This window comes from Chenopodium quinoa, unplaced genomic scaffold, assembly GCF_001683475.1.
Source record: "Chenopodium quinoa cultivar QQ74 unplaced genomic scaffold, ASM168347v1, whole genome shotgun sequence".
Classification (NCBI taxonomy): domain Eukaryota; kingdom Viridiplantae; phylum Streptophyta; class Magnoliopsida; order Caryophyllales; family Amaranthaceae; genus Chenopodium; species Chenopodium quinoa.
In genome coordinates this window covers 520,516-546,558 of record NW_018743697.1, presented here as the reverse complement: position 1 = coordinate 546,558, position 26,043 = coordinate 520,516, and the positions used below count along the sequence as shown (strand labels likewise).

General features: G+C 34.7%; 3 protein-coding genes across 3 annotated transcripts; 1 reads left to right on the top strand and 2 right to left on the bottom strand.

The window, feature by feature from the left end:
* Positions 1-3,101: 3,101 nt before the first annotated feature.
* LOC110684015 (protein MHF1 homolog) lies at positions 3,102-8,332 on the bottom strand. Its single transcript, XM_021860407.1, has 5 exons — positions 8,109-8,332; positions 7,957-8,028; positions 6,577-6,657; positions 3,694-3,853; positions 3,102-3,606 (listed from the first exon to the last, which is right to left on the bottom strand). Exons 1-4 carry the CDS (start codon positions 8,227-8,229, stop codon positions 3,705-3,707), a joined length of 423 nt encoding a protein of 140 aa, XP_021716099.1. The 5' UTR covers positions 8,230-8,332; the 3' UTR covers positions 3,102-3,606; positions 3,694-3,704.
* A 2,592-nt stretch (positions 8,333-10,924) lies between these two features.
* On the top strand, positions 10,925-12,826 carry LOC110684448 (trihelix transcription factor ASR3-like). The gene is made up of 3 exons (XM_021860906.1): positions 10,925-10,981; positions 11,048-11,672; positions 12,549-12,826. Exons 1-3 carry the CDS (start codon positions 10,925-10,927, stop codon positions 12,824-12,826), a joined length of 960 nt encoding a protein of 319 aa, XP_021716598.1.
* Positions 12,827-13,923: 1,097 nt separating this feature from the next.
* LOC110684014 (magnesium protoporphyrin IX methyltransferase, chloroplastic-like) lies at positions 13,924-17,209 on the bottom strand. Its single transcript, XM_021860406.1, has 2 exons — positions 15,806-17,209; positions 13,924-14,580 (listed from the first exon to the last, which is right to left on the bottom strand). The coding sequence occupies exons 1-2, from the start codon at positions 16,394-16,396 to the stop codon at positions 14,173-14,175; spliced, it is 999 nt and encodes a 332-aa protein (XP_021716098.1). The 5' UTR covers positions 16,397-17,209; the 3' UTR covers positions 13,924-14,172.
* Between the last annotated feature and the right edge of the window lie 8,834 nt (positions 17,210-26,043).

Here is a 26,043-nt window from a genome sequence, read left to right as displayed (position 1 = left end):
TTTTTACCAGTATAACATTCTTGTAATTTTAGTCCTAATTAAAATAATTACTGTCATTTTAATTACAGTTAGAGCTTTATAGCAATTGCTCATAAAAAAAATACTCCGTATAGTAATATTCAATTAAAAAGTCTAAAGCAGTTATGATTAGCTCAGAAAAGCAGGATTAAAATAATAAAGAGGGAAAGAGAGGAGTAGAATTAATGACAAAAAGCCAAATAAAAAAGATGGAGGAAGTTATACTCATAAATTGGCTGGTTCACATGTTATTTGCGCCGATTAATTGAATTGAAAATGGATTTATTTTGTGCCTACAAAGAAACTGACAAGCGAGTTATAGCCATTTTTCATGGGACAATCATACAAAGTTACCCCTTTAATTATATATTTTTTAAAATTGTTTGATTATAGGTTTAAGGTTACACTAATGTATAATTTAGGCTATAATTATCTTTATTGTGAGTTTATTAGAGAAATTATGAATAAATAATTAACATCATATACATAGTGCATGATAATGGTAGTCTTACATGCATATTGGTATAAAATAATAGTCAAAGTAAAAAGTGAGGAACTACTTTCATTTCTCCTCCAACCCACCCATTCCATTCCGCGCCAGATTGCCTAGGAAGCACCCCCCAAACTCTTGTAAACTCAACTTCGATGGTTCACTCAAAAACAACTCAGCAGCAGTAGGTGTCATCATTAGATACAACACCAGTTCCCTTGTAACAGCTCGCACCTTAAACCTTGACAACACTGCTATTTTCATTGCAGAAGCTACAACTCTCCAAAAAGGCACCCTTCTTGCTTTTCAGCACGGGATTCAACATTTAGTCATCGAAGAGGATAATCTCCTAGTAATCAACGCAATTAAAGGAGTTTGGTCTGTTCCATGGCGAATCGATCACATCATCGCTGACATCCTCAATCTTTTTCAAAAGTTTCGGCAGTGGGAAGTTAATCACATTTACAGAGAAGCAAACAGAGCAGCAGAATGGATCGGATCGCAAATGTAGGTCATCTTGTTAGTGATAACATGGACATTACTCTTTGTACCTCCTCATCTTTGTACCTATTATTTCCTCTGATGCATTAGGAGTTCCCCACGTGAGGTTGGGTTCCTAACGTTTTCCTTTTTTTTTCTTACTTTAAAAAAAAAATCATTTCTCCTCAAATATTAGTATAGTATTACTTCGTATAATCTTACCACATAACTTCTTTCCTCATTTAACATTATCTAGCATTAACAAACAATCTAAATTATATGTCGATTTGAAATGTCGATCTACTATTACTAAACGATTTTAAATAGCACGGAGTACAAAGTGATACCTTACCCTACCTTTTTTTTTTTTTGGAAAACTAAGTATTGATTAAAAAAATTGCATTTATACATAATGAGTGATTGCGCCTTCATGGCTACACTTCCAAATGTTATTTGTGTTTTCTCTATGAGCGTGTATCTTAATGTTCTTTATACCATATTGACAAGAAACCTTTACTAACTTATTTTTAATTAGCCCATCATAAGTTATCCACTTGCAGTAGTCTGTGACTCAAAGCAACTCCTTTCCTCACTGGTTATCCCATTTTTACAGTCTCCCTACAACTTTAGTGTGAAGAACATTAAGATACTATACCTAGTAGTTACATTCGTGAACTCTCATGACATAATACCCAACACTTATCATTGTAAGTTCGCAACCCGTCTAAGTCACTATCTTCTGACTCTCTGTACACCGAAAAAAGCCGGAAGTAGAAAATAAAACAAGAATGATAAAAGAAGAAAAAAGAAGGTAATTGAATTAACTCATGGGGCACTAAATATAATTTGTAGAGGTGGTGACAAGTACTCCATTGAAGACAAATGGAACACGTGTCATCCAAATAAGGCATCCTTTGGAGACATGAGGTAATGGGCTTATATTAGTCATTTTCTCAAGGAAGGCTAAAGGCCACACATAAACCATATAGTTACATTATAGGAATTGGACCACAATTTTATTTTTGCATTTTACATCAAAAATAATGAGACTTTGTAAGTTATACATCACACCAAATAAGATGTTTAACCTCTTTATAGTACTACTTGTACACACTACTACTATTTTCTTCTTCTCTCCATACTTCTATACGCTTGTTTGTTAGGACGACTTGTTGGCTTCACCGATAAATCCAATCACATGTTTTAGTATTTTTTTTTTTTTAAATTTTTTTTTTCTTTTTATTTGGGTTGGGTTGGAGATGCCCAAATGGCATTACGCATAGCCTTTAAATGGTAAAGCATTAATATTATGCAAATCGTGGTTGTGTTTCATTACATTAAAGTCTTTGAAAAATCACATAAAATTGATTATTGCAGATGTTTATGACTTAATATTATGAATGATTAAGCATTAATATCCCTCGTCAAAATAGGAGGTAAAACTATATCCAAACTTGATTAAATTTATCTATACACGAGGTACAATTTTTTTGCCCTCAAAAGATATATGGTAAGTGCCTAAGTGGGCAATTCACCCAACATAAAACTACTCACAATAGTGAATAGTACGAAGTTGTCACCAACTATAAGGGTTGAAGAAGTCAAAAATCAAACCCTTGGTCTCTTGATTGTGAGTTGAAAACCCTACTGCTCGTAATAACCTCTCGCTAGAATCATAAATTAAAATGTAATAAATGCAAATAAATGAGTATCCCTCCTCTCACTCTCTCTCTCCAATCACTTGATAAGATTTTAATCATGAAACCTACATTTCAATTTGTACCAATGTGGTAAAAAGTCAGAGAGATTTTCCTTAATTAAGTGGATTACTGAATCTGGTGCAATAAAAGGTACAATAAGTTTGAGGAAAGTAGTGGAGTAGTGGGTTATCCAATCTAATCATTTTGCATGATCATTTTATGGGTACTCAAAACCAAGGCACATACTAATTTCCAAAACTCCCCCAGGCCCCTCCCCCACAAATAAATAAAAAAAATTAATAATAATAACAATAATGCTAATAATTAAATTTAAAATAACTTTTTGTAAAAAAAAATATCCTATATGAGTATTTCTGGGTTATGATGAACTCATACAGTATCAGATACAAGGACACGGTCTGATTCCATAGGAAAGTATTGCTTCCACTATCAAGGAAATGCATTAAATTTACAAGGACTAAAGGCACAGAAAAGTAATTACGCCATAATTCTTTAAGGATAATACAGTACAGTAGTACTTATGTACAAACAAGTCAACAGTAACCAGTGATCAACTTACTGTTTCAGTAATGACCGTGATTAAGTTATTACGAAACAGTTAATATTAACTGCCTGTAAGAGCATCAGTTTATAACATTCTCATAAAAACATATGCCGCTTGTTACTAACCTATACAAAATCGATAAGGAGAAAAATGAAGAGTTCACAGAGCTTGAAACTATCTCCTCGTCTAAACTCGATGTGACCACTTCATAGGCTCAATGGCTACATATTAGACATAGCTCCAAACTAAACACATCTAATCGACGCACCCTTCCATTCAGTAGCTCGAAGAGGTGTCACCGTCCTTCATCACCGCAACAGATATAGCACAGAAACAGGCTTATAGGATCGTTCCTAGTTAAGGTAGTCTAAATGAGTAAACACTGTATAACAAGTAATTCTGCTAAACTCGAAGTGCTCAACATAAGGAGTAAGACTCACCGACACCTAACTCAGAGGTCAGCAGTTTCAAGCGCACTTGTCGTAGCTTTGTCCTCTTTCCTAGAAGCTTTCTTCCGTTTTCTCTCTGACTGAGGTTCTTTGGCTTTTAGATCATTGCAGAAGGTCCTTAATGACAGAGAAAGGTTCTCATTTCGATGGGCTGAAACAAAATTTAAGACTCTCACAAGTTGTCCATATTGAAAATTTGAAAGGCTATACTAGTAAATCAATACAAATTTAGTATATTGACTGTGACCAAACACCAAAGTCAATTAGTTGTGAATAACAGGCTGGTCAGGCTCTTGTCATCAAACAAAGGAATTCATATTACAGATAGATACAAGCTTCAAGGGATGATAAAAAACAGAATTTTAAAAGACTACAGTTTCTTAAACAAGTTGTATTTAGATTGTGATTTAAGTTAAAGAAATCAGTGGATATTGTCTACAAGAATTATGTTTTATTGAAATAGCTAAAGAGCCGCATAAGCAATTATCGACCCTAAAAAAAATCCCAATATAATTTAATAATGAATTGCATGTATCAGACATTCAGACATGATAAGAATGTATGCATGATATAACAACTGATAAATGTACGATACTCAACACAAATAATACTCCATAGATGAAATGTGCAAGAGTAAAGCAAAAATTTTGGTAACCAAAATAATTATAAGTGGCAATTGGCAAATCAGTTTGAGACAAGGTATGAACCATGAGTGAACAACTGAGGGGCAACATAAGATCTGTTAATTGCAATCTAAAGTAACAAACTGATTCTTCATTCAATATAAACTCAGCGACTTTTCACAAAGAAGATTGCATATATCTTATCTTTTATCAATGCCATCAATACAGAAAAAAGCTTAGGCCTCAAGATAAGCCGAGGCCTGAGCATTTTGGTAGTCAGTTTATCAACAAATTCATGAAAAGCAGTGGATGAAGATTTGGTTTAGAATACTGACTTCTAGAATTAAGATTGAAGTATCATCAGATGCAAGTATAATGCTTCCACTATCATACAAGAAATCTCAATAGTCTTGGTTACAGGTCATTCAAAGCAAATAATCATTTTTCAAAATCAAAATCCCCTTAACCACAATAGTTCCAAGTCCAAAATTCCAAATGATGCACTCAATCTCTGTTGTTACCAACTGAAAATAGATAGGATTTTTTTAAGAAGTTTGACCTTAAAACTATAGGTAACGCCCCAGGTTATGCCACCCTGTACATGAGAGAGGAGGGGGGGGGGGTGGGGGGCAAGGTAATGAAAAGGAAACAGAAAATTCTTATGAGATAAATAAATCACTGTACATCACATTTATACTCAATGTTTTCATATATAATGATAAATGTCATTAAGTTGTGAAGAGGATCCTATTGTTATGAGACAGATGCAGTTGGTTGAAGAGGTGATCGAAAAAAGATTCTGGAATACATCATGTTACTCAGACAAGTTGTGGTTTTAGGTTGTACATAACTCAAAAGGGAATAGAGCATGCCGCATACAATAATTGTGTTTTATCAGCTAAAAGTAGAACTGCACAAGCATTTTATCAACCAAATAAGATACTGAACTTATACAGTTAATTAACCAAGTATCACATGAGTTGGCCTAGATAGGCATTATATAACTAGTGATGATTGTATAATGCTTAGCAAATTAATAAACAAGCTACATGTGCAAGAGTAAAACAAAAGAGTTTGGCACTCAAAGTAAGTTTGGTGGCAATAAGTTGAGACTTTAGACAGATATGATTCATGTATGAACTGAGGGTTGGGTGGTATAAGATGTTTGTTGTCCAAACTATACTCAAAAGGGATGAGAAGACAGCTACATAAATTAAGCTGCTTAAACATAATGTTGTGCTATTAAGAACAAAAATAAGTAGAGGAAAAAAGAAACAGGGGGTGAATATGATAACCCATATAAAATAAAAATTGTTAAAGAAGTTCATAACTCGTTACAATCAAAAGTTGCAAACTTATGCATTTTTCATAAACTAAGTAGTTTCTCAGCAAAGATCACATATGTCTAAACCTTTTATTATTCTTATTAAAGATCACTATTCCAAAGAACAAGTCTCAAGACATGCCCCGGTCTGAACATTCGCAATCAGTTTGTCCAGAAATTCATGAAAAGAAACAGATTAGGATGTTATTATAAAAATTAGAGATTGCTTTCTAACAGAAATTTAGGACCGGTCTGAACATTCGTAATCAGTTTGTCCAGGAATTCATGAAAAGAAACAGATTAGGATGTTATTATGAAAATTAGAGATTGCTTTCTAACAGAAATTTAGGACTTCTAGGATTCAGATTACAGTGTCATTAGATGCCTTCCTATAGAAAGATATCAGTATTCTTGGTTATCTGCCACAGAAAGGTACTGCTTCCACCTTCCTATAATTATCACCTTCTGAAAGTACCTTCACAATATATGTTGCTACCAACCGATTCATAAGAAACAACAGTTTCAAAAATTCACATGCTTATTATATTTTTGCTGCATTGTAAGTGATGTTCTATCAGCTTCCTCCCCCTCCCCCCCCCCCCCCCAACCCACAAAAATAGAAAGGGAGAAAGAGAAGAAAAAGGAAACTAAAACATTCTTGTACGACAGATGAACCTTTCTTTTTTTTTTTTTTTTTTAAAGGTACGACAGATGAAGCTTTATGCTTGGTTAATTGAAGAGCCACTAGAAAATCATGAGTGATTAATTAATTATATACAAAGGAGTAAAATCATAAAATTGACAGTACCAATTAGAATTATGTGACAGAAACATGATAGTAAATATTCACGTGTTCAACAAAGCACATGCAACCTTCAATCCAAATTCCAAACTAGTGCTTTAAATTAAAACAACTGTATGTAATACCTGCAAGTATAACATCCTCAGTATTCACCAGTTTACGACCAGCATGGTGTGCAAATAGTTCAAGGTCCTTGGCCAAATGTTCTGTTATACAAAAGGTAAACCCCCATCAGTCAAAAGAGATTCGTTACATAGTAAGATTACTAAATAGATACGGAAAATGTGTGCTAAAAACTAGTCATTCGCCACGGAAAATAAAACTCTAGGAGCAGTCAGCACATATTGTGGGTAGTTGATTATGAGGCATCAGTGTAGCAAGTTTGAGGAAAGTTGTCCCCAAGACAAAACATGTGAAAGAATGGGATTGACACAAAGAAAAAAAGTCGATTTTAGTTCCCATTTTAAGAGTTCAATCCAATATGTAGCCAGAATGCCAAATGTTCTAAGATGACAAGGGTGGCATGCAAAAAAATATATCTATCAGCTGAAAAGTGTTAACATTGCAATAGAACCGGATCATCCAATCAAATTAGCATCAAATAATTTACTATTGTACCCAGAACAGCCAGAAGCATGGTGATGATTTAAAAAAGAGCTCAGCAATAACAAGTCTAAAATTAGTATCAATCAACTTCCTTCCCCTCTTGCAAGGCACAAAACATAATGAATTGAACTAAGAAAGGCTATCAACTTGTTACGGGTCATAAATCAATAGTAGCAAATTGTAAACAACTTTTCTCGAGACATCCCCTATAAATGTCCTTTCCGATTCATCTCCCTACTCAATTGGTATTCTTCTTCTTAATTTATCATTACCACTCAATATTATCCACTCACCTAATTTTACATGTTCCACATAATCTGTCATTTGACATATCATTGTACTTATCATTTGTGAATTAATATGCACTTGTCAATGCATCTCCAGCTCTCCCTACCCAGTAGGATAATTTTCTTAGTAAATATTCAACATCACTCAGCGCCTAGTCGATGAAAAAAGAAAATCTAATTGATATTGAAGAAATTTACCATGCACATTCATGTAAAAGTGGTCCTATATACATTCTTAACCAGAAAGGTCACCCACGAACGCGTAAAACTATTATAAATTGACCACAAATCGTTAGCTGTTGATACTAATCCAAAGGTACTACAAATGCTAACATAGCCTACGAATCATAAAACTTGCAGCAATTTTGATCAAGCTCACTTCTTCTAAACTCAGGAATCACACTTGCTAACTGCTATTAAAATACTCCAATTTCAAAGCAACACAAATGAAATCCAACTTCAGAAAAAAACAATTTCCATCAAATCTTATAATTCAAAAGAAATAAAACTAAATAAAAATACAATCGAAACCCTACATTCCTAATAATGCAAACTTAGCAAACCCTAGAATAGCAGAAAAAATCGAAACGAAGGAATTTCAAGTGCGATTACCAGCATAATTAAACGCCAAATTAGAAATACACGCAACAATGGATTCAGATGCTTGCATTCCATTTTTCTTCGCTGCTCAAATTCATGAACAAAAATACGTGAGAAATCGAAGAATTGAGAGAAGAGAGGGATAGAAAGAGAGAGAAAAGGACCTTCGGAATCGGCAATGGAGATGGCGGAAAGACGAAAACGATCCTTCAAAAGTTGAGTTTCTTCATCATCTTCTTCTTCTCTCTCCATTTCCATGTCGCTTCCTGTGCTTTCTATTTCCATTTTTCGAAATTTTGGGGGATTTTTTTGAATTGAACTGAAAGTGAGAAATTGAGGGGTTTTAAGGCGCCAAATTTGTGGGTAATTTACTAATTTGTTCGTTTTTTTTTTTTTTTTTTTTTTTTTAAGTTTTATTTGATACGAGTACGATTCTAACAGTAAGCCTCTACGGCTCTACCGCTGTACGATTTAAGTTGAGTCTCTTACCAAGTGTGGCAACATTTTGATGGTGGCATTTAAAGATGGCACTGGGCCGGGCCGGGCCGGGCACGGCCTAGCACGAAAAAAGCTCAACATGGACACGAAAAAAAGCATGACACGACACAGTATTGTGCGTGCGGGCCGAGTCTGCGCCGCTTTTATTTGGGAGAAGCACAATAAGGCACGGCATGGCCGGGGCTGACATGACAAAGCATGCTAAAATCAATGCAATTTTTCTTAGGCACGCAAGCCCAACACAGCCCGGCACGATGGCACGTGGGCCTGGGTCGTGCACGGGCCAACCTTTTGAAAACTTCGGTCCGGCACGGCACGACACGAAACTCGTGGGGCCGAATCATGGGCCGGGCCTAACCAACCCTAAAGCACGTGGGCCCGGCACAGCCCAAAGCCATCTTTAGTAAATGATAGAGTTTGGGATAGTTTTTATGATTTGGCAATTAGTAAAGGATTATTAATTTATTTTTTGAAGAAAGTAAACGATTATTATCCTTATTTAAATTTGTTAGACTTTATTAAAAATAATTTTAATTGTAGTTTAAATTTAGATAACTCTTAATGATCTTCACATGATTTAATCTAAGTTTATTACGAGTAACCTTTATTTGAATTTTTTCTATCCTAAAATAAGGACCTACGAATCTATGATGTTCATCTTATTTTCCAAGTTTTAATAAGTTTTAATGTATTTTGATAAGTGTTAATAAGGATTATCCAAGTTCAATTTAAGGAGTATCCAAGGTTTGATGTTTAAATTGAGATGAAGAAAGTGCAAAATTGAAGAGAGAAAATGGAGAAAAATGGAGATTATAGCAATTTAAGGCTACTTTTTTTTTAAAAAAAATAAAAATTTAGTATTGTTACTTATGCAATTATATGTGTTGCTCACTTGTTCTTTTAAAATTATTGGCCGACTAACGCGGGCGATGCGCGCGTCATAGCTACTCATGCCCGATGTGCTATTTCGGTATGACCTTATGTCACAAACTTAGTTGTCGGCAACATTAATAAGGGAAAATATGTAAACAAATTTTTTTTAAGGGTATAAATGTCCGCACACTATTCTTTGAGGAGTTTAATAAAAAGACAATTAATATTAATGAGGGCAAATTAGTATTTAAACATTTTAGTGGATACAATTGTCCAAACACTATTATTCATAAGAGTTATCTCATACTTTTTAAAAGGTAGGGATATGGTGCATGTTGTTTATGTAGAAGGGACAAACATAGGTAAATGGGACCAGTCTAGCTAATACTAATTGTTTTAAGGCATGGTTTCATGAGGTGGATATTACAAATGTTGAATTCCCCAAAGAGTCTGACCCAAACCCAATGTATCCAAAAAATTCACAACTAGTTCATATATGAAAAAACTTGATCATAGATTGTGCGCAATGACGGATTCAATGGGTGGCCAACCCAAGCCATGGCTCACCCCATGATTCAAACTATATACTTCAATTTGAAGTTGCATATATTTATGTTGAAATAACTTGGTTGAGTTGCTTGTGTTTAGAGGTTGAAACCTATAGCTTACAATTGTTAGATTTTTTTTCTTTTTGTTTTTCTTTTCATTTTTTTTTTTGGCTCAAGGAATTACAAATATGTACTTCATATAATAATAGATTAATTTTTAATATACTTTAGAGATCCGACATGTTCTATATTAAATTTCTAGATCTGTCCTTGATTGTGCGTGATATAGATCTTTCCACTTTTAGTAACCCTTGGAGCTTCTTGATTCTCATCTTTAAGACTCTCAAAGTCAATATGTTATTCTTTTTTATTTGGGTGTTGTCTTGGAGGATGTTATGCATTGTTGTACTTCTTAGTTCTTTTGACTCGCTTAATAGGTCTTATGAAAAAAAAAGGGTAACTTTGTTGCTCATTATCTCACTAAATTAGTTTTGTTCAAAATTAAACACTTTGTGATTAAAGTTGTAAGCCATATTCCTAACGAGGTTTTCCATTATGATCTCGTGGACAAAATATCTTGACTATTAAAAGTTTAAAACACATTGATCTTTTGCCTCAACTTAAATTACATATTTTTATTGGACACTAAGATATAATAGCCCTTCAATTTCCCGAATCCAAAAATGGCAATAAACTTGATCTTCTATCTTATACAATGTTCCATATGAATATGGTAAGCAATCCTCCAAAGCAAGGAAATAATCACCCTATTTATAAGATACACAATTAACGTATCATATAATACCCATTATTAATTTATTACTGATGACTTAAAAGAAAAGATTTTTTTAATTAATTAAAATTGGAAATATACCCCAAATTTTATCTCCAAAAATTATCAATTTCCTTTACCCTAGTCACCCCTTTCAATTGTATAGTACAACCCCAAAATTAAGAACATCCCAAAAACCAAAAAATTATAAAAAAGTTTGAATCTTTACTATTATTTATTTATTTTTATTTTTTTAATTTTTTTAATTTTATTTTTAATTTTTAAAACAATGGCAATAGATTCTGCATCAAACGGAAACCAAAATCTGGGTTTGGAAGATGGCAGTGTTACTGATGAAAAGAGCAAAAGACACCCAAGATAGACAAGGCAAGAAACTCTTACACTCATTCAGGCTAAGGAAATCACTGAAAACTCCCCTCACAAAGGAAGAAAGATCAGTTCTGCATTACTAGGTAATGCAGAAGCAGGATCATCATCGGCGTCGTCGCCGTCGTTGTTGTTTGATAACACGGAGCCGAAGTGGGTAATGATATCATGTTACTGTAAGCAGCAAGGTGTGAAGAGGGGTCCTGCACAATGCAGGAAGAGGTGGAGTAATCTGATAGGAGATTTCAGAAAGGTGAAAAATTGGGAGTCTAAGTTGGTAAATAAGGCTGATTCATTTTGGAGTATGAGGAATGATCTTAGGAAAGAGAAGAAGTTGCCTGTTTCGTTCGATGTCGAAGTGTTTAAGGTTTTGGAAGGAAGGGAGACTGGTACTGTTTCGCCGTTGCCTTTACAGGCGGTTGCTGCTGCTGCTGCTGTTTATGATGATGCTGCTGCTGAGTTTGGTTCCGAGGAGGGTGGCGATGACGAGGAGGATGAGAAAATGCAGGATGGTGGAGAGGTTTTGTCTGATTTTAAGGATAAAGAACAGGAGACTCTGGCATTAACGGGGAAGTCGGAGGATGATAAGTTTGCTGACAATATGACTGAGGAACCTGTAAAGAATTTCTGCATTCCAGAACCGATTTCAGGTATTTTAAAAACTAATAACATAAAATTATTATTTTTCATGACGTTTGAATTTCTTGATTTTGTGCAAAATAATATAAAATCTTGGCCGTAAGACCATAGGTACATTGTACTTCGTATAAGTTTTTGATACCGCCCTTGCGATATTAGGCTACTACACAAACCTTCCCCGTTGCATTTCAACCCTTCTTTACGTCGTAAAGATATTGAATAAAAAGAACTACTTCTAAAATAAACAATAAAATTCCAAATGAAATAAAATTTGATTATCCATAGATTTGAAACATATAATATGCCCTTTGGTATTGAACAAAACGGGCTATTACATGCTATATAAAATGGTTACAACACCACATCCGAGTTTTAATAGCCTGTTTAGTGTTGATTGAAACGATGGGTCATAGTGTCTTAGACTCTTGCTTTTGGATGACAATATTGTGTTGCACCTTTAGTTCAGTCTCAAAGAGTTGTTTTCTCTTTGCGAGCTAGTGTTTTTGTATTGAAAATTCAGTTTGTTTCTATGACATACATTTTCTGACTGTAGTAATTTCTTTGGGAGCAGAAGAGCAGCATCATCAAGCATTCCAAAAAAAGAACAAAAGCTCGAATCCAGGTACGAGAATGAAACACTCTATATACATTAGCTTAACCAAATCAATAGTTGATGCATTTTATAAATCTATGGATTTATCCTAATCTTCAACTTAGGAATCCAAATCAAGACCAAATATCAGTATGCATATGCATTATCGGGTTATCAGTCTATCAATTTCTCTGAATTCTCTACAAAACAAGCTAAACTAAATGAAATTTACTATTATATCAGGCATTCTTTATTTAGTACTTGTTAAAAATCTGATGTCTCTTCACACTAACAGATACTCCAAAAGAATCAAGGCCAAACTTCTCTAACTGGGATTCACAAGGAAAGGGCAAAAGACTGCGTTTATCTACAGATGAATGTACAACAAACTGCTCAGAGGCACAAATCTTAAAAGTGTTGGAGGAAAACAACAGATTGTTGAATGCACAACTCGAAAGTCACAACAAAAACTGTCAACTGGAGAGAGAACAGAGGAAACAGAACAACAATGAATTGATGTCTACACTTAGCAAGCTTACTGATGTCCTGTCTAAGATTGCTGAGAAGCTGTGACCTGAGAATTCGAGACCTTTACCATGTAAAAGATGTCCACACCTCATAGTACCTTCAAACCTTCGTCATGCATGACACATCTACTTATTATCTTTGAATTGCATATTTTCATTTAAACATTTTGTACTTATGATTTGTTTACCTAAGTCCCTTTTTATTAGGTATACTAAGATCAAGGGCAAAAATCTAGGAATCATCTTTATTTGACACACTGGATATTGACAATGCGATTTTAAATGCATATGGATATCAGAAGTTCAAAGCACAGGATATACATTTGATTTCTTCACATTCTACACTGCAATTGAATCATGCCTAGACATCTCTAATTGGATCCCTCATAACAAGGGGAAAGATGGCGATGACCATAAACCAAAATTGCTTGAAGGCACAGAACAAAACTTGCTCTAACTCCTCTTCAGGCACAGAGACATAGGGTCATTGAGGCAGAAGACAAATTATAGAATGCAGAACTCAACAGGCATAGCAACATCTGTCAACAGTGTCAACTGGACGGAGAACAGAAGAAGAAAAACAACAATGCATTGACGCATATACTCAGCAAGCTTACTGATGTCCTAATTAAAATTGCGGAGACACTACAGTCTCAGTTTCTGTGACCATTACCATGTAAAAGACAGTCACACTGCCTTCAACATATCAATGTTCAAAGGGCTTTACACAACATTAACAGGCATAACTATCAATCTTCTCTGACCTGGAAGTTAACTTTGTAACATTTTGTATACTGATTTGCTGCACATAAGTCACTATTTATTACTGTAAGGTGCAATGTTTTGTTTATGGTGTATAGATTCAGAGGATGCTAATAGCAGCATTTACAATTGGCCATTACAGACGAACATCACCACTTCAAAGCACAGTATATACATTGTATGTACGAGAAAGATAAAAATTCAATTGTTTTTGGTCCAAAGTAAAGCATCTATTAACTCATTCATGTCAGCATACCTAGGACCTAACATGAATACTTGAGGTGAACAAAGAGTCCGAGTGTTCGACTGCTATGAGTAATGTAGATCACACATGCTGTCAAGAACACAACAGACGCAAGAAGGAAAAAATATCTGCCATCATAAGAAAAATTAGCTGATTATTTTCATTATCATGGACAACAAAAGCCTCCCATACAAAATTGGAACTTCTGTTCTTTGTCTAATTAAAGTTAGAGTTGCCTATACTTGATGAATACAGAACTTTATAATAACACAGAATATTAAGATACACTTAAAATCACAGGACTTTACATAAGACTAACCCAAAAAAATAATCTACAGATTAAGAATGTGAACAAATAAAAACATGGATCTAACCTCTCAATTTATTTATGCAGGTACAGCCTCGACAATTTTGGCAAAGTAAAATTGTGTGGTAGTTAATCCTCTCTTTCTAATCTTCCACCCAACCTTCTGCAAAGCCCTTTCTACATCATCCTCTGCATGCAAATATGCCCTTGTGGCTTTTGAAGGCCCTGGAAATAGCTCTCCTATTCTCTTCAATAGAGAATAATAAAATGTCTTGGGTGCAAAACTTAGTATTAATCGATTCTCAGCCAATGAAGCAAGGTGGCCAATCATTGCATCTGCTTTATCTTGGGGGTAATGAATGAGAACATCAAGGCAGACGACTGTATCATACTTCCCATCCAAGCTCTCCAAATCCTTCACCTCGAATTTTGGCATCACAATACTTGATGAGGGACTAGTATCGCTAATTTGAAGCTCCTCTTTTGCCTGCGTGTATAGAACAGGTTCAACATATTAAATGAAAGCAATTTACAAATAAATCAGTAGAAGAGAGCGCTAAGTAAGAGTTTAAGATTATTAAAATGAAAAAATGGATCATCTTGTCATACAGTCTGACAACTTGGGTGTCTACTGCCTAAACAGCAGATATATATGACACCAAATAAACCATGAAAGTCAGTTGTATTTTTCTACTTCAAACGCTGCCCCTTAAACTTTCCCGGGAAGGTCGTTCTGTGCTCATGCATTGACTTACAGTTATCTATGCCATTTTTTGTGAGTTATCAAATCTGTCAATGTCATTATAACTTTTAGATTCATAAAAGGAAACAAAGTTTGGGCCATGAAGGTATGAAATCTTTCAGTAATGGTCTAATCATGATTCTACTGCATTTCTCTCTTTTGAAAGGGCTATAGCTTACAGAAATAGAAACTTATGTTTGATCCTGCTCAGTGTCCATGAAATTATAAACACCGAAGACCATACCAGCACCTCTGCTGCTCGAAACTCGAACATAAGAGCACTCATTGCCACTTAATGCTAAAGCATTAAACAAATTTTTTCTTATGACACACTGAGGTACAGTTGCTTGTTTATATAACATATTTGCAATGCTTAAGGGTATCATTGGTTTGGTTCTAAATGAATGCAAGAAGTACAGATTTGTAAATATGTGGCCTTTATCTTAATTTCTAAGACGTAAAAAGATCTCTTATTATGTTGAAGTAGCACAGAGTTACTGAATATCAGTATTAAGACCAATAGAAACAATTCTTTTGATTGCCAAAAGCCACAGGGTAAGTCCGCGTACATCTGATTGAGTTAACGTTGACATTAATGGTATCGTTAGGGAAAACTCCCTAGTACAAGCAGATGGTGATAGTTTATATCGAAATAGCTAATAATAACTAACAATCATCTAAGACTAATCTACAATTCTACTCCAACAATTAAGTGTGCCTAACATAGTTACATTAAGTCCTTGATAGTGTAACATAAACTAAAAACGTGACAATAAAATTGAGACAGAGCTATTATAATACCTTAGCTTCATAATATCAACTTTTTTATACCGTTTAATAATATTTATTTATATAAATATGTATATTTAAGGTGAAATTAGTGCATTAGAATGTATGACAGTATGAGGGTGTCGATTATTCTGTAAACTAAAAACGTGACAATTAAATCGAGACAGTAACAGCAGAGTACCTTAGCCTGAGCTTCCTGAACCATAGCAGCAGAAATATCACTAGCACAAACAACAGCACCTTCCTTAGCCAAAGGAATAGACAAAGACCCAGTTCCACACCCAGCATCACAAACCGTAACACCATTAAGCGACCCATCCTCCTTCAACATCATCACAACACTCTCAACAGTTTTAGCATGTCCAATCCGAATATCCAATTGAACCTTATTAACATCATCCGTCTCCCCGTAAATCTTCTTCCATCGCTGAAACCCTGTTCCGTTAAAGTACTCTCTAACCACCTCCTTATCGCTCCCGCCAACGACCTCCGCCTGCTGCTGACGCCGCTTCTCGGGGTCGGTTAGCGAGAGTAATGCTGCTAGCGCCGCCATTGATGCCGCGAGTGATCCGCCCCCGATTACGGCTAGTGTTGTTGGGTTGGCGTCGATGTCGGTGATGGTGGAGAGGAGGGGTGGGAGAGCGGAGAGGGGTGGTGGGGTGAGTTTGCGTTTGTGGGGGTGGAGAGAGAATGTGGTGATGGGGTTGCGAGTGTGTGTGAGGTGGTTGAGAGAAAGGGTGGTGATGGTGGTGGTGGTTGCTAAGGCCGCCATTGGAGAAAGGAGAAGTGGGTGTTTGAAATTCAACCAAGTAATGTTTGAGTCAAGTAATGTTATCTTGGTGAGGATAGAATGTGGTTTGATTTCTGATTTTTGTGGGTTCCACTTTTTGATTATGTGGCTAACTCAATGTCTTTCCTTTGTTTTGTCTTTTCATTTGTTTAAATTTTTTTATTTGTTCTAAATTTTCATTGATGATCATGTTCTTTGCTTGATTTTGTTAGTTTTGACTTGATTAGTTTGATATTAGCTTGATTACTAGTGCTTAGTTTAATCTAGTCATGATGATGGATTTGATTGTGTTTAGTGATTGGTCTTAGTTTGATCATATGTAGTGATTTATTTCATATTGTTCTTATTAATTTGTTTAGTTTGATTGTTCTTAGTTTGATTTTCTATTAACAAGTATGAGCCTTTACATTCCCCTTTCTCTCCCTAAAAAAGAAAGCTCCATCCTAATCCCCCACCGACTCCACCGCTTCCCCTTTCTCACTCACAGCTCGCCGACGATGGCAAGGAGGGGAACGCCGATCGCCGGCGAGACTAATACTCTAGCTTTCCGTTTTTTGCTTTTCTTTATTTAGCTTATTTAGCCTCACCGTGTTTTGATCGGAAAGGAATTTCTTCGAGTCTAGGCTTTGGAGGCCTTGGTGATCTATTTCCAAAGGACTACTCCCAACGCCGCGGCTAGTGGTCCTCGGTCACGAAACACTTGTTGGTAAAGGTGAAGTTGGTGGTTAGGGTTTCAATTTTGGAAGAGTAAAGTCGTTTCCCTCGTTGTTTCGGGGTTTTCTTTGGTCATCTATTACAAAGTTTCCTAGCCCTGAGGTTGGGGTTTCCGGTTTCTACCCAAGTTCCCCCCCCCCCCCGTGGCCGCCATCTACGGTAAAGATAGGGTTTGGGTTTTGTTGTTCACTTAGTCAACTCCCTGCTGGGTTCCTTTCTTTGTTCAGTCGGTTTGGTTTTAGTTTTCTGTTCTGCTTCGTTCTTGTTATTTTTGGTTGTTATGTTAAGTTTGTTTTATTTCTTGCCTTTAATTAGCCTAGTTATTGGGTTTCTTCATGTTGTTTGTGGTATGCTTGGGGTTTTTTTTTTATTTTTATTTTGTTCATCTGGTATTCTATAGTTGTTCTTGGATGTATGCTGAGGTTATATCCAATTTGGTGTTTTGAAGTTTTGATTTGGGTGGGTTTAGTATCCAGAGTGTTGTTTGTTGAATTGGACTTGCAAGTGGAAGCCTTTCATGGCTTTTGGAGTTTAGGCATGGTGATGGGGTTACCCTTGTTCTCTTCTTTAGGGAAGGAAAGCAAGAGTTGGTATTATCCTAAGGAAGTTAGTTTTCGGTCTGGGTTTTCCTTAGGTAGTTGTTTGATGGATGTTCTGGTCACCTATCCTGTTGTGCTATGGTTGTGGGGTGACTTGTTCACCCCTTTGTTAGTTTTGGTGATGACAAAGTCAGTCATCGTTGTTAATCTATATCTTAAAGGAGGCTCCCTAACTTCAATGTTTGGGGTAAGCAAAGTCCTCTAGTTTCTTACATTCTCCATTGGTGGAGTTGCAGGCAGAGAACTTGCATGTTGCTGCGAGGTTTCTCGTGGTGTAGTCATTAAGAATAGTGGCTTTATTAGGTGTGTCCCTAGACTCCTAAGAAGCAGGTTTGGTTTTCGATCCCTAGGAGTGGACTCAATAGTGTGGTGTCGAGGGTCTGTTTTAAGTCAAGAGGGTACTTTCATCTATCATTTGGTTCAACTTTTACTAGCTTCCTTTCCGAATTTGTTTCATTCTATTTGTGAGTTTTCAGGAGGGAATGAGGGTCTTTTTAGTGGTGAGGTACAAGTATGGGATTGGGGTTTAGGTTGTAGGATCCAATATTATGTCTTAGGATTTTGGTTTTTTTGTTGGAGTGTGCCACTGGTGAATTGTGGTGGTCGGTACTTTGCTTCAGGGATGATGGAAGAGTTTATTGGAGATCCAATTCAGGATTCTCAAGGTAGTTCTCAAGTTGTATTGTCTGCTTTAGATGTGGGATTCCTTTCTTCAGTTATGAGTGCCATGGGGTGTGGGTTAGGTTGGGGATTAAAGAGAATTCCTCAACCACGTGTTTGGTGATGATGGCCAGTCCAGCCATTATCATTGTTAATCAAATCTTGACGGAGGCTCCTCATCTGGATGAGTTGAGGGAAGCAAGTTACTCCTTGAAGGTTTGACATTCTCCTAATCAGGAGATGTTTGGTATTGAGTTACTAAGGAGAGTAGCTCATGGTCATGGATCCTAGGACGTTCGATGTTTGTTAGGACCTTGGGATGGCCTTAGAGGCGAAGGTTGGTTTTCGCCTTTCGTGTCATGGCACTTGAGTTTTGAAGAGGTAGTATTTTTCTCACATCGGCTTCCATCAAAGTGGTGTATCGTTCTCTTTGCTAGGCCCCTATGCTACTCCTATTTTCAGTTTCCTCACCTTCTTCGCTCTAGCTTGGGTATTTTATGGTGGCAACAAGTTCATGATTTACAAGTAAGTTTTCACGGGGTTCGTCCGTTCGAATGCTCGTGGTAGCAGCACTCTACTTCGTATAGGTTGTATAATCAAAGCTTGTAATAGGGTTTTAGTTTGCGTGTTGTATTTAGTTTCTTTCTGTTAGCTTAGGTTGTAATTTGCTCTTTATTTATGAAGTTCTCTTTGTCAAAAAAAAAAAAAAGAACGTATGAGCCTTTAAATAGGCTTTACAGAAACAACAACCTAACTAAAGATAATTAAAACATACTTCCTCCGTTTCATATTAGATGACACATTTCATTTAATCACGTTTGCCAATGCATACTTTCTAATGTAAATATCCATGATTATACATTAGCAAAAATTATAAAAATTTGATATTTGAAAAATAGATATTGAGACGAATCCAACAAGATTCCACATGACTATACTTTTTCTCAACACGAAATCACAAAACGAAGTCAAAGAACGTTATGTGAATAGTGCACAAAGTTAAACCGTGTCATTTAATATGGAACAAAGGAAGCAACAACTTAAAGTGATGCGGACTAGCTTGCTAATTTTAGTGTTACGATGGAGCAGAAGTTTATTCTCATCCCTTTGAATTTTGGTGCCATTCTATTGGAGGATTTATGTGGTGTGGTTTGGACTAGAATTGTTCCGGATCAAACTACTTACTTAGAGGGATCTAGTTAGTAGCTTTTATTTTCGTTGTTTTGCTCTTTTTATTTATTTATTTATTTTTAGTTTTGCTTTGTTTTCCTTTTGGGGCTTGCTCCTCGTGTGCTCCTAAAAAAATAAAAATAAAAAAAACTTAAAGTGATAAGAATGCTAACTATATTTGACTATACAAAAGTTATCATATTATAACTAATTATAAGGATAATTATTTAAGGTTGTTTTACTGTCATATCTTGTTCTACAATTAAATCAGAAAACCAAAAAACAACAGAAGATCTAATTATAGCAATAAAGTAAATTAACATACTAAAATTTCCTTCCAAACTTAGATCAATGTCGATATATGCTTCAAATTAGGGAAGCAATGCATACAAAGTATCAAACCCTTTATAATATTAGGCAATCATTAAGCTAAAAAAAAAAAAAAAAATCCGAAATCAATATTTTATATACAATCAGGGGAGATTAGTAATCTATTAACCTATACTAAAAACAAATCCTTCCATTACACTTGTCATTACCTTGTGAAAAACTTTCCCGTCTTTTTCGTTTTATTTTTATTTATTTATTTTTTTGCGCAAAATCTTTAAGTAAACTATTTATACCTTATGATATCTTCTTTCCAGTTTGACAATCATATTCCATATATACGTAAATAAAATATTTCTGAATATCTTTTATATATTTTATATTTTATAATATTATTGTCAAAAATATTTAAAATGCACGGAATTTTAATCTAGTTATATATATACCTCAATTTATGCTTCAAAGAAGCGAGATGCAAGCATTGACAATTGAAGAGAAAAGAACATCAATTTGCTCCATGAACCGTTATCAACTTACTTATTTTAAAGTATTATACCTTTGGTAATTACTACATACTACCATGGGTAGGGATCTATCTTAAACATGGCTCAAATATAGAGACACAAGCTATATCATCATAATCTTTAATGTCACCAATTTTCTCCAAGAAGTCAATAGCGTAATTATATGCATAAATGGTAGTCGAGTTGACAAGGAGGAAGATAACGGGAGCATCACGAAGGCAAGTGAGTGGCACCACACTATGACCGGCATCAAAAGCTTTAGCTAGGTAATTCTGAGCATTCGTCTTGATGAAAGGCAATATACTTAACTCCAAGGTATTGGTAATGACAAGCTTGCGAATCCATACCCAGGTTATTGATGTTGCACCACGTCTTAGAATTTCTTCCCCAGCTCTCCAAATGCAGAGTGTACCAATATCATAATAGGATAGATGGAGTGTATTGTCACATATCCATAACTTTGTGCTCAAATGTTTCCCATACAAAAGCCTTGGCAAGGAAATGTACGATATGTTTTCGGGTGATCAGCTTTGACAAAGATCATAAATCCTATGCCATGGTTGCTATTAGTCAATACATATATACATATGCTGAATTCCATAAAGATGACAGCATAGTTATCCGTAAGCAACTTATGAGCAGCATCAAAGTTATACCCTTCCAACCCAAATCCAACCCATGTACCATCTTTCGAATAGTATACCTCATACTTGCGGTACTCAAGGCTAAATCTCACAACAATAAAATGACAAACACGATTCTTAGATGGAAGTTGAATAATGGCACCCGCCCTGCGACAATTGGTTTCTGAACCATATCGCAACACAATAGGTGACTTGGTTAGTGGCGACATTGTGTACCTCATAAGTACCATCATATAATCCCAAGAGTAACAACCCGCGGTAGAAAGTGAAGAAATTACCCTGCCTGTTAGGATTCAAGGGGTTAATCTTGAATAAAGGTCCCAAATCGAACAATAAGTTGGTGAATAACCCCTTATCATAGCCACTATAATATCATTAACATATCCATCAATGGCACAACTTTTTGGTATGTTGATAAACTTCTTAGTTTTAAAACAAAAATACTCACCAAATATGGTGAGTTAGTGGCAAGCCTTAAAAACAAACCACAAATAGGAACTTTAAATTTCTTCCGAAGATCATAGACAATTTTCCTCCATTTCTTGCACACAACAGTACATATGACAAGAGGCTTGATTGGCAATCTAGATAGAATCTCAAGCCACATCTCAAAAGGTAAACGTATGCGCTTACGATGCCTCCCTTACCATGTTTGCTTTTCATCATCGCCTATCTACCACAATTAACAATTAACAATCAACCAAAATTAACTTTTTACCAAATAACAAAAAATAACATAGTTCAATCTCAACATTAAAGGGTTGTGCAATACATTAGCAACCAAATTTGATTCAATTATCTCGATAAATCACATAATTTTAGGAATATGTGATTCAATTATCACATTAGGCTAATAAATTTCTTTTCTAGCAGCATAATCGGTGGTTATGATCCTTCATAATCTTAGTAATGGAACCAATAATTGAGATTTTCGAACCCTAAAGCACTGATAAATAAATTAAATTAGATCAAAGGTGAACCCAGATTGTGAAATTGATATGATGATTACTCAAAAAAATAACAACTAACCTCTGAAATTGCTTCAATCAGGAATACAGGTATTAGAAGGCCTCGATGAGTGCGCTTCAATGGAGAATGTGAAGTGCGATGATGAGTGCGCTTTAATGGAGGTGTTTTTTTTTTTTTTTTTTTTTTACACAAATTCAATGGAGATGTTAAGTGCGCTTCAATGGAGAACTCAGCGAGAAGGAAGCAAGATAGAGGTGTTAAGTGCGAAGTTCATCGGGTTTTTTTTCTCCTTACTTATTGACAGCAATACAATGGGTTGGAGCCCCATTAATAAAAGCCCTATAAATGGGTCGTCCAATAAATAATAAATGGCTTGGGTCTTTATACGATCGTCCAATTATGAGTTAATTATTAGTATCTAAATCTAAGGGTGCTAGTCGAATGAGCCGAGCCCGAACTATATATGATCAGCTCGGCTCGTGTTTGATTAAGTTTATTCGAACTCAAGCCGAGCTCGAAACTTTACAAGTCGAACTTTGACCCGAGACAAACTCGAGTCGTTCATGAGCAACCTTGGCTTGTTATTATCCTTAGTTTTTTACTTTTCTTCTTTATTGTTCATTATTAAAATTTTAATTTTGCAATGAATTTATTATTTTATAATGAAAATACTAACTTCAAATTGTGTAATATCTACACCACTATGATAAATATAAGGGAAATTATCATTGATACACCCCTGGTTTTAGCTTTTGTTAATGGTGCACCATCTCCAATTATATTTACCAGCGGTACATCTGTACTTTGGACTAATTAATTGTTGTGACTAATCCGTTAAGTAAATGTAATAACCTTTTGTCTTTAGGGAAATTATCATTGGTACATCTCTGATATTGACTTTTTCCATTGATACACTCTAACCTTTTGCCTTCCCACTAGTACATCTAATGTATCGATTTGCATGTCAAAAATTATTCAGTTAAGGTTTTGGTTGTTATTTTATCCATTAAGGATCTAAATTGACCTTGAAAGTGTCGAAAAACAACAACAAATGTCTGGTATGCATGTCAAAAAATGTCTCAAGTTTGCGTACTGTTTTTTTTATGTGTTAATAATTATTCGATTAAGGTTTTAGAGGTCATTTTTGCCCTTTATGGATCTAAATCGAGCTCGAAATTAACAAAACAATAAAAAAATTTTCTCGTTTTGCATGTCATGAAATATTTCGTTTGTTGACAAGTTCCTGGAGCAAGCAAGATTTGTATAGGATGGTATATGTTCTAAACTTAATCTTTTATTCAAGCTTTCGTTTAGTTTTATTAGTCTTAGGTTTTTCTAATTATCTTTAACAAATGTTACAGAGTTTGCTTGGGTTTGTCATTCATCAAAAAGAGGGAATACTATTGATCTTATAGTTTTGATGATGACTTAAGCACTTAAGCAAACTCATGTAGCCTTAACTTTTTCTTAAGTTGTGTGGATGACAGGTTCTTGGTGGAATAGGTTATGTGTGGTGATGATTCAAAGTAGGATGGAACACGTAGCAAGGTCTGAAGACAACTTATGAAGACTAAGGAAAGCATCGAAGGAAATAAGAGGTCTAGTTCCTTGAGGGAGCAACTGAAGCTTTAGAGTCGAAGTTTCAAGAGAGGAACTCAAGAAGTCTTAATTATTTCAATTTGATTCTTAGGCTTCTTGTATTCACATTTAGCACATTTACATTAGTAGGAGTCAAGTGGATTTTTAATTAGTATGATAAGATTTATTTTTCCTTATTTATTTGATGTTTTATTTGAGAAAATATCTTTTTGAAAAATATATATCTTTTGGAAAAAGATTTTCTGTTAGTTTATTTATTTATCATTTGGAAAATTAAGTTTTGGAAAATACCTTATGAGCTTGTGTTTTACTTAGTCAAGGTTGTTGAGAACAATGGGGAAGTGGCAAAACGGTTTTGAGCATAATTAGGGAAGTTACTTATGCTTGCAGTCCAAATTTGTAATACCCGTATATTTTGTATATTCTTATAAATATAAATTAGATATTATTTTGTATCTTCTATATTACATCCTACTAGATTAAGTTCCGTGCAACACACGATTGTTACTAAATTTAACGAAAATATAGTGTAACAAATTGCAATGCTAATTCAACATTAATGGTACACTACTATTATTTTTTATACTTGTACCAATGTCAAGGTTATTGAAGCATTAGACCTTATTAAATAAATAAGGTCTATGGGATTTTATATTAAAATATCTAGTTTAATACCCATGTACAAAATAAAGGATATACTTCTATTCAAAAAAAAAAAAAAGGATATACTTGTAGGTGAAACAAAAGGAAAAAAAATAAATAATATTATAGGAATAATTTTAGATAAAAGTATTAATTTAACATTTACTTAATTTTGTTCATTTTTTATATACAAAATATAAAATATTTGAAAAATATATGCAAAAATATTCCAGTTGAGTGTACATGGAATATGATTTTCAAACCGAAAAGAATATATTATATGTTGCAATTTGTTTTCTTGAAATTTAAAAAATAACACGTGTCATACCTAAATTCACTTTTTGTATGTAAATTATTGATTTGAATGTATTTGAAGATTTAATTTGGTAAAATATATTAGCAATATATGAAATGATATTTTGGCGGTATTTTTAGATATTATATAAAGGACTTTTTATGAGAAATTACTTATAAAACCCAAATTTTGTAAGAAATTGCCTAATAAAATGTAAAATGTTGTAAAAAACTGCTTAATAAAATGTAAAATGTTGTAAAATACTACCTATGGCCGGATTTCCTCCTTTGACCAACTTTCCGGTGTTGACACACCTCTAAACACCCTTACAACCACCGTGAGGGTTAGTTTTCAAGATGGTAAGATTATTTTCAAGGTAGTTTAGGGGTATTCCGTGTTAGTGTGGGTAGTTTCGGGCTATGAGATAATAATTTTGGTTTTGAGGTGAGTCAACACCGAAAAATTAGGTCAACGGTGGAAATCTGGCATATGTATTATTTTACAACATTTTACCTTTTATTAAGTAGTGTCTTACAACTTTTTTTTTATTAAGTAGTTTCTCACAAAATTATGGTTTTATTAGGTAGTTTCTCACAAAAAATCCTAATATAAATGGCGTGAATCTTTTTTATTGTTTGAAAAAAAATAAAAAAATTGGTGGTCACATAGGAAGGTTATAGTATAATAATATGGTAGATATAATTTGAAGAAGATTTGATGAAGAGAAAAAGAAAAAAGAAAAAGAAAAAGAAAAGTGATTTTGGAGGGAAAAAGCAACATCATGAAGTGGCATATGTCATTCCTGATATATATTTTAGTATTATGTTATTGACGTTGGATAGAAACCCTATTTTAATTTAAATAGGACTTTGCATCTTAGGTTTGCTTTGGTACAGGACATGTTTGATAGAAACCCTTTACTTTCGAGGCTAGTACTCTAGAAGCTAACGATTCTAAAGACGATGGCACTGGCGATTCCGAGGACGACAACCCTTGCGAAACTGAGGATGGCAATTCTAAAAATTCTGAGGTCAACAGGGCTGACGATTCTAAGAAATCCATTTAATACGCTGATGATGTAACTGTAAGGAATCCATTTAATATGCTGATGATGAAACTGTTTTGTGGTGAAATATACTGAATTGTGAACAATAACATATAGTGAATTGGCATTTGGTACAGGTTTCACAAATGCTTTTAGTATAGATTGCTGGTTTCGATCAAATGTGATCTATGTAAAGACATGATGGTTGAGGTAGTTGTATTGTGAATAATAGCATTTACTGAATCATATTTGATTCATTGGCTAGTTGTGTTAGGGTATATGATAATTGTGATTTCAGTACTGTGGTTTTTTATACAGTGATTAACAATGCTTATAAGAAAATGAGCTCTTAAAAGAGGTTGCTAATAGCATCGAGATCGGAATACTCGGGTGGCAGAATTCTTGAAATTCAGCTTCATTACAGCATATTCCTCTACAATA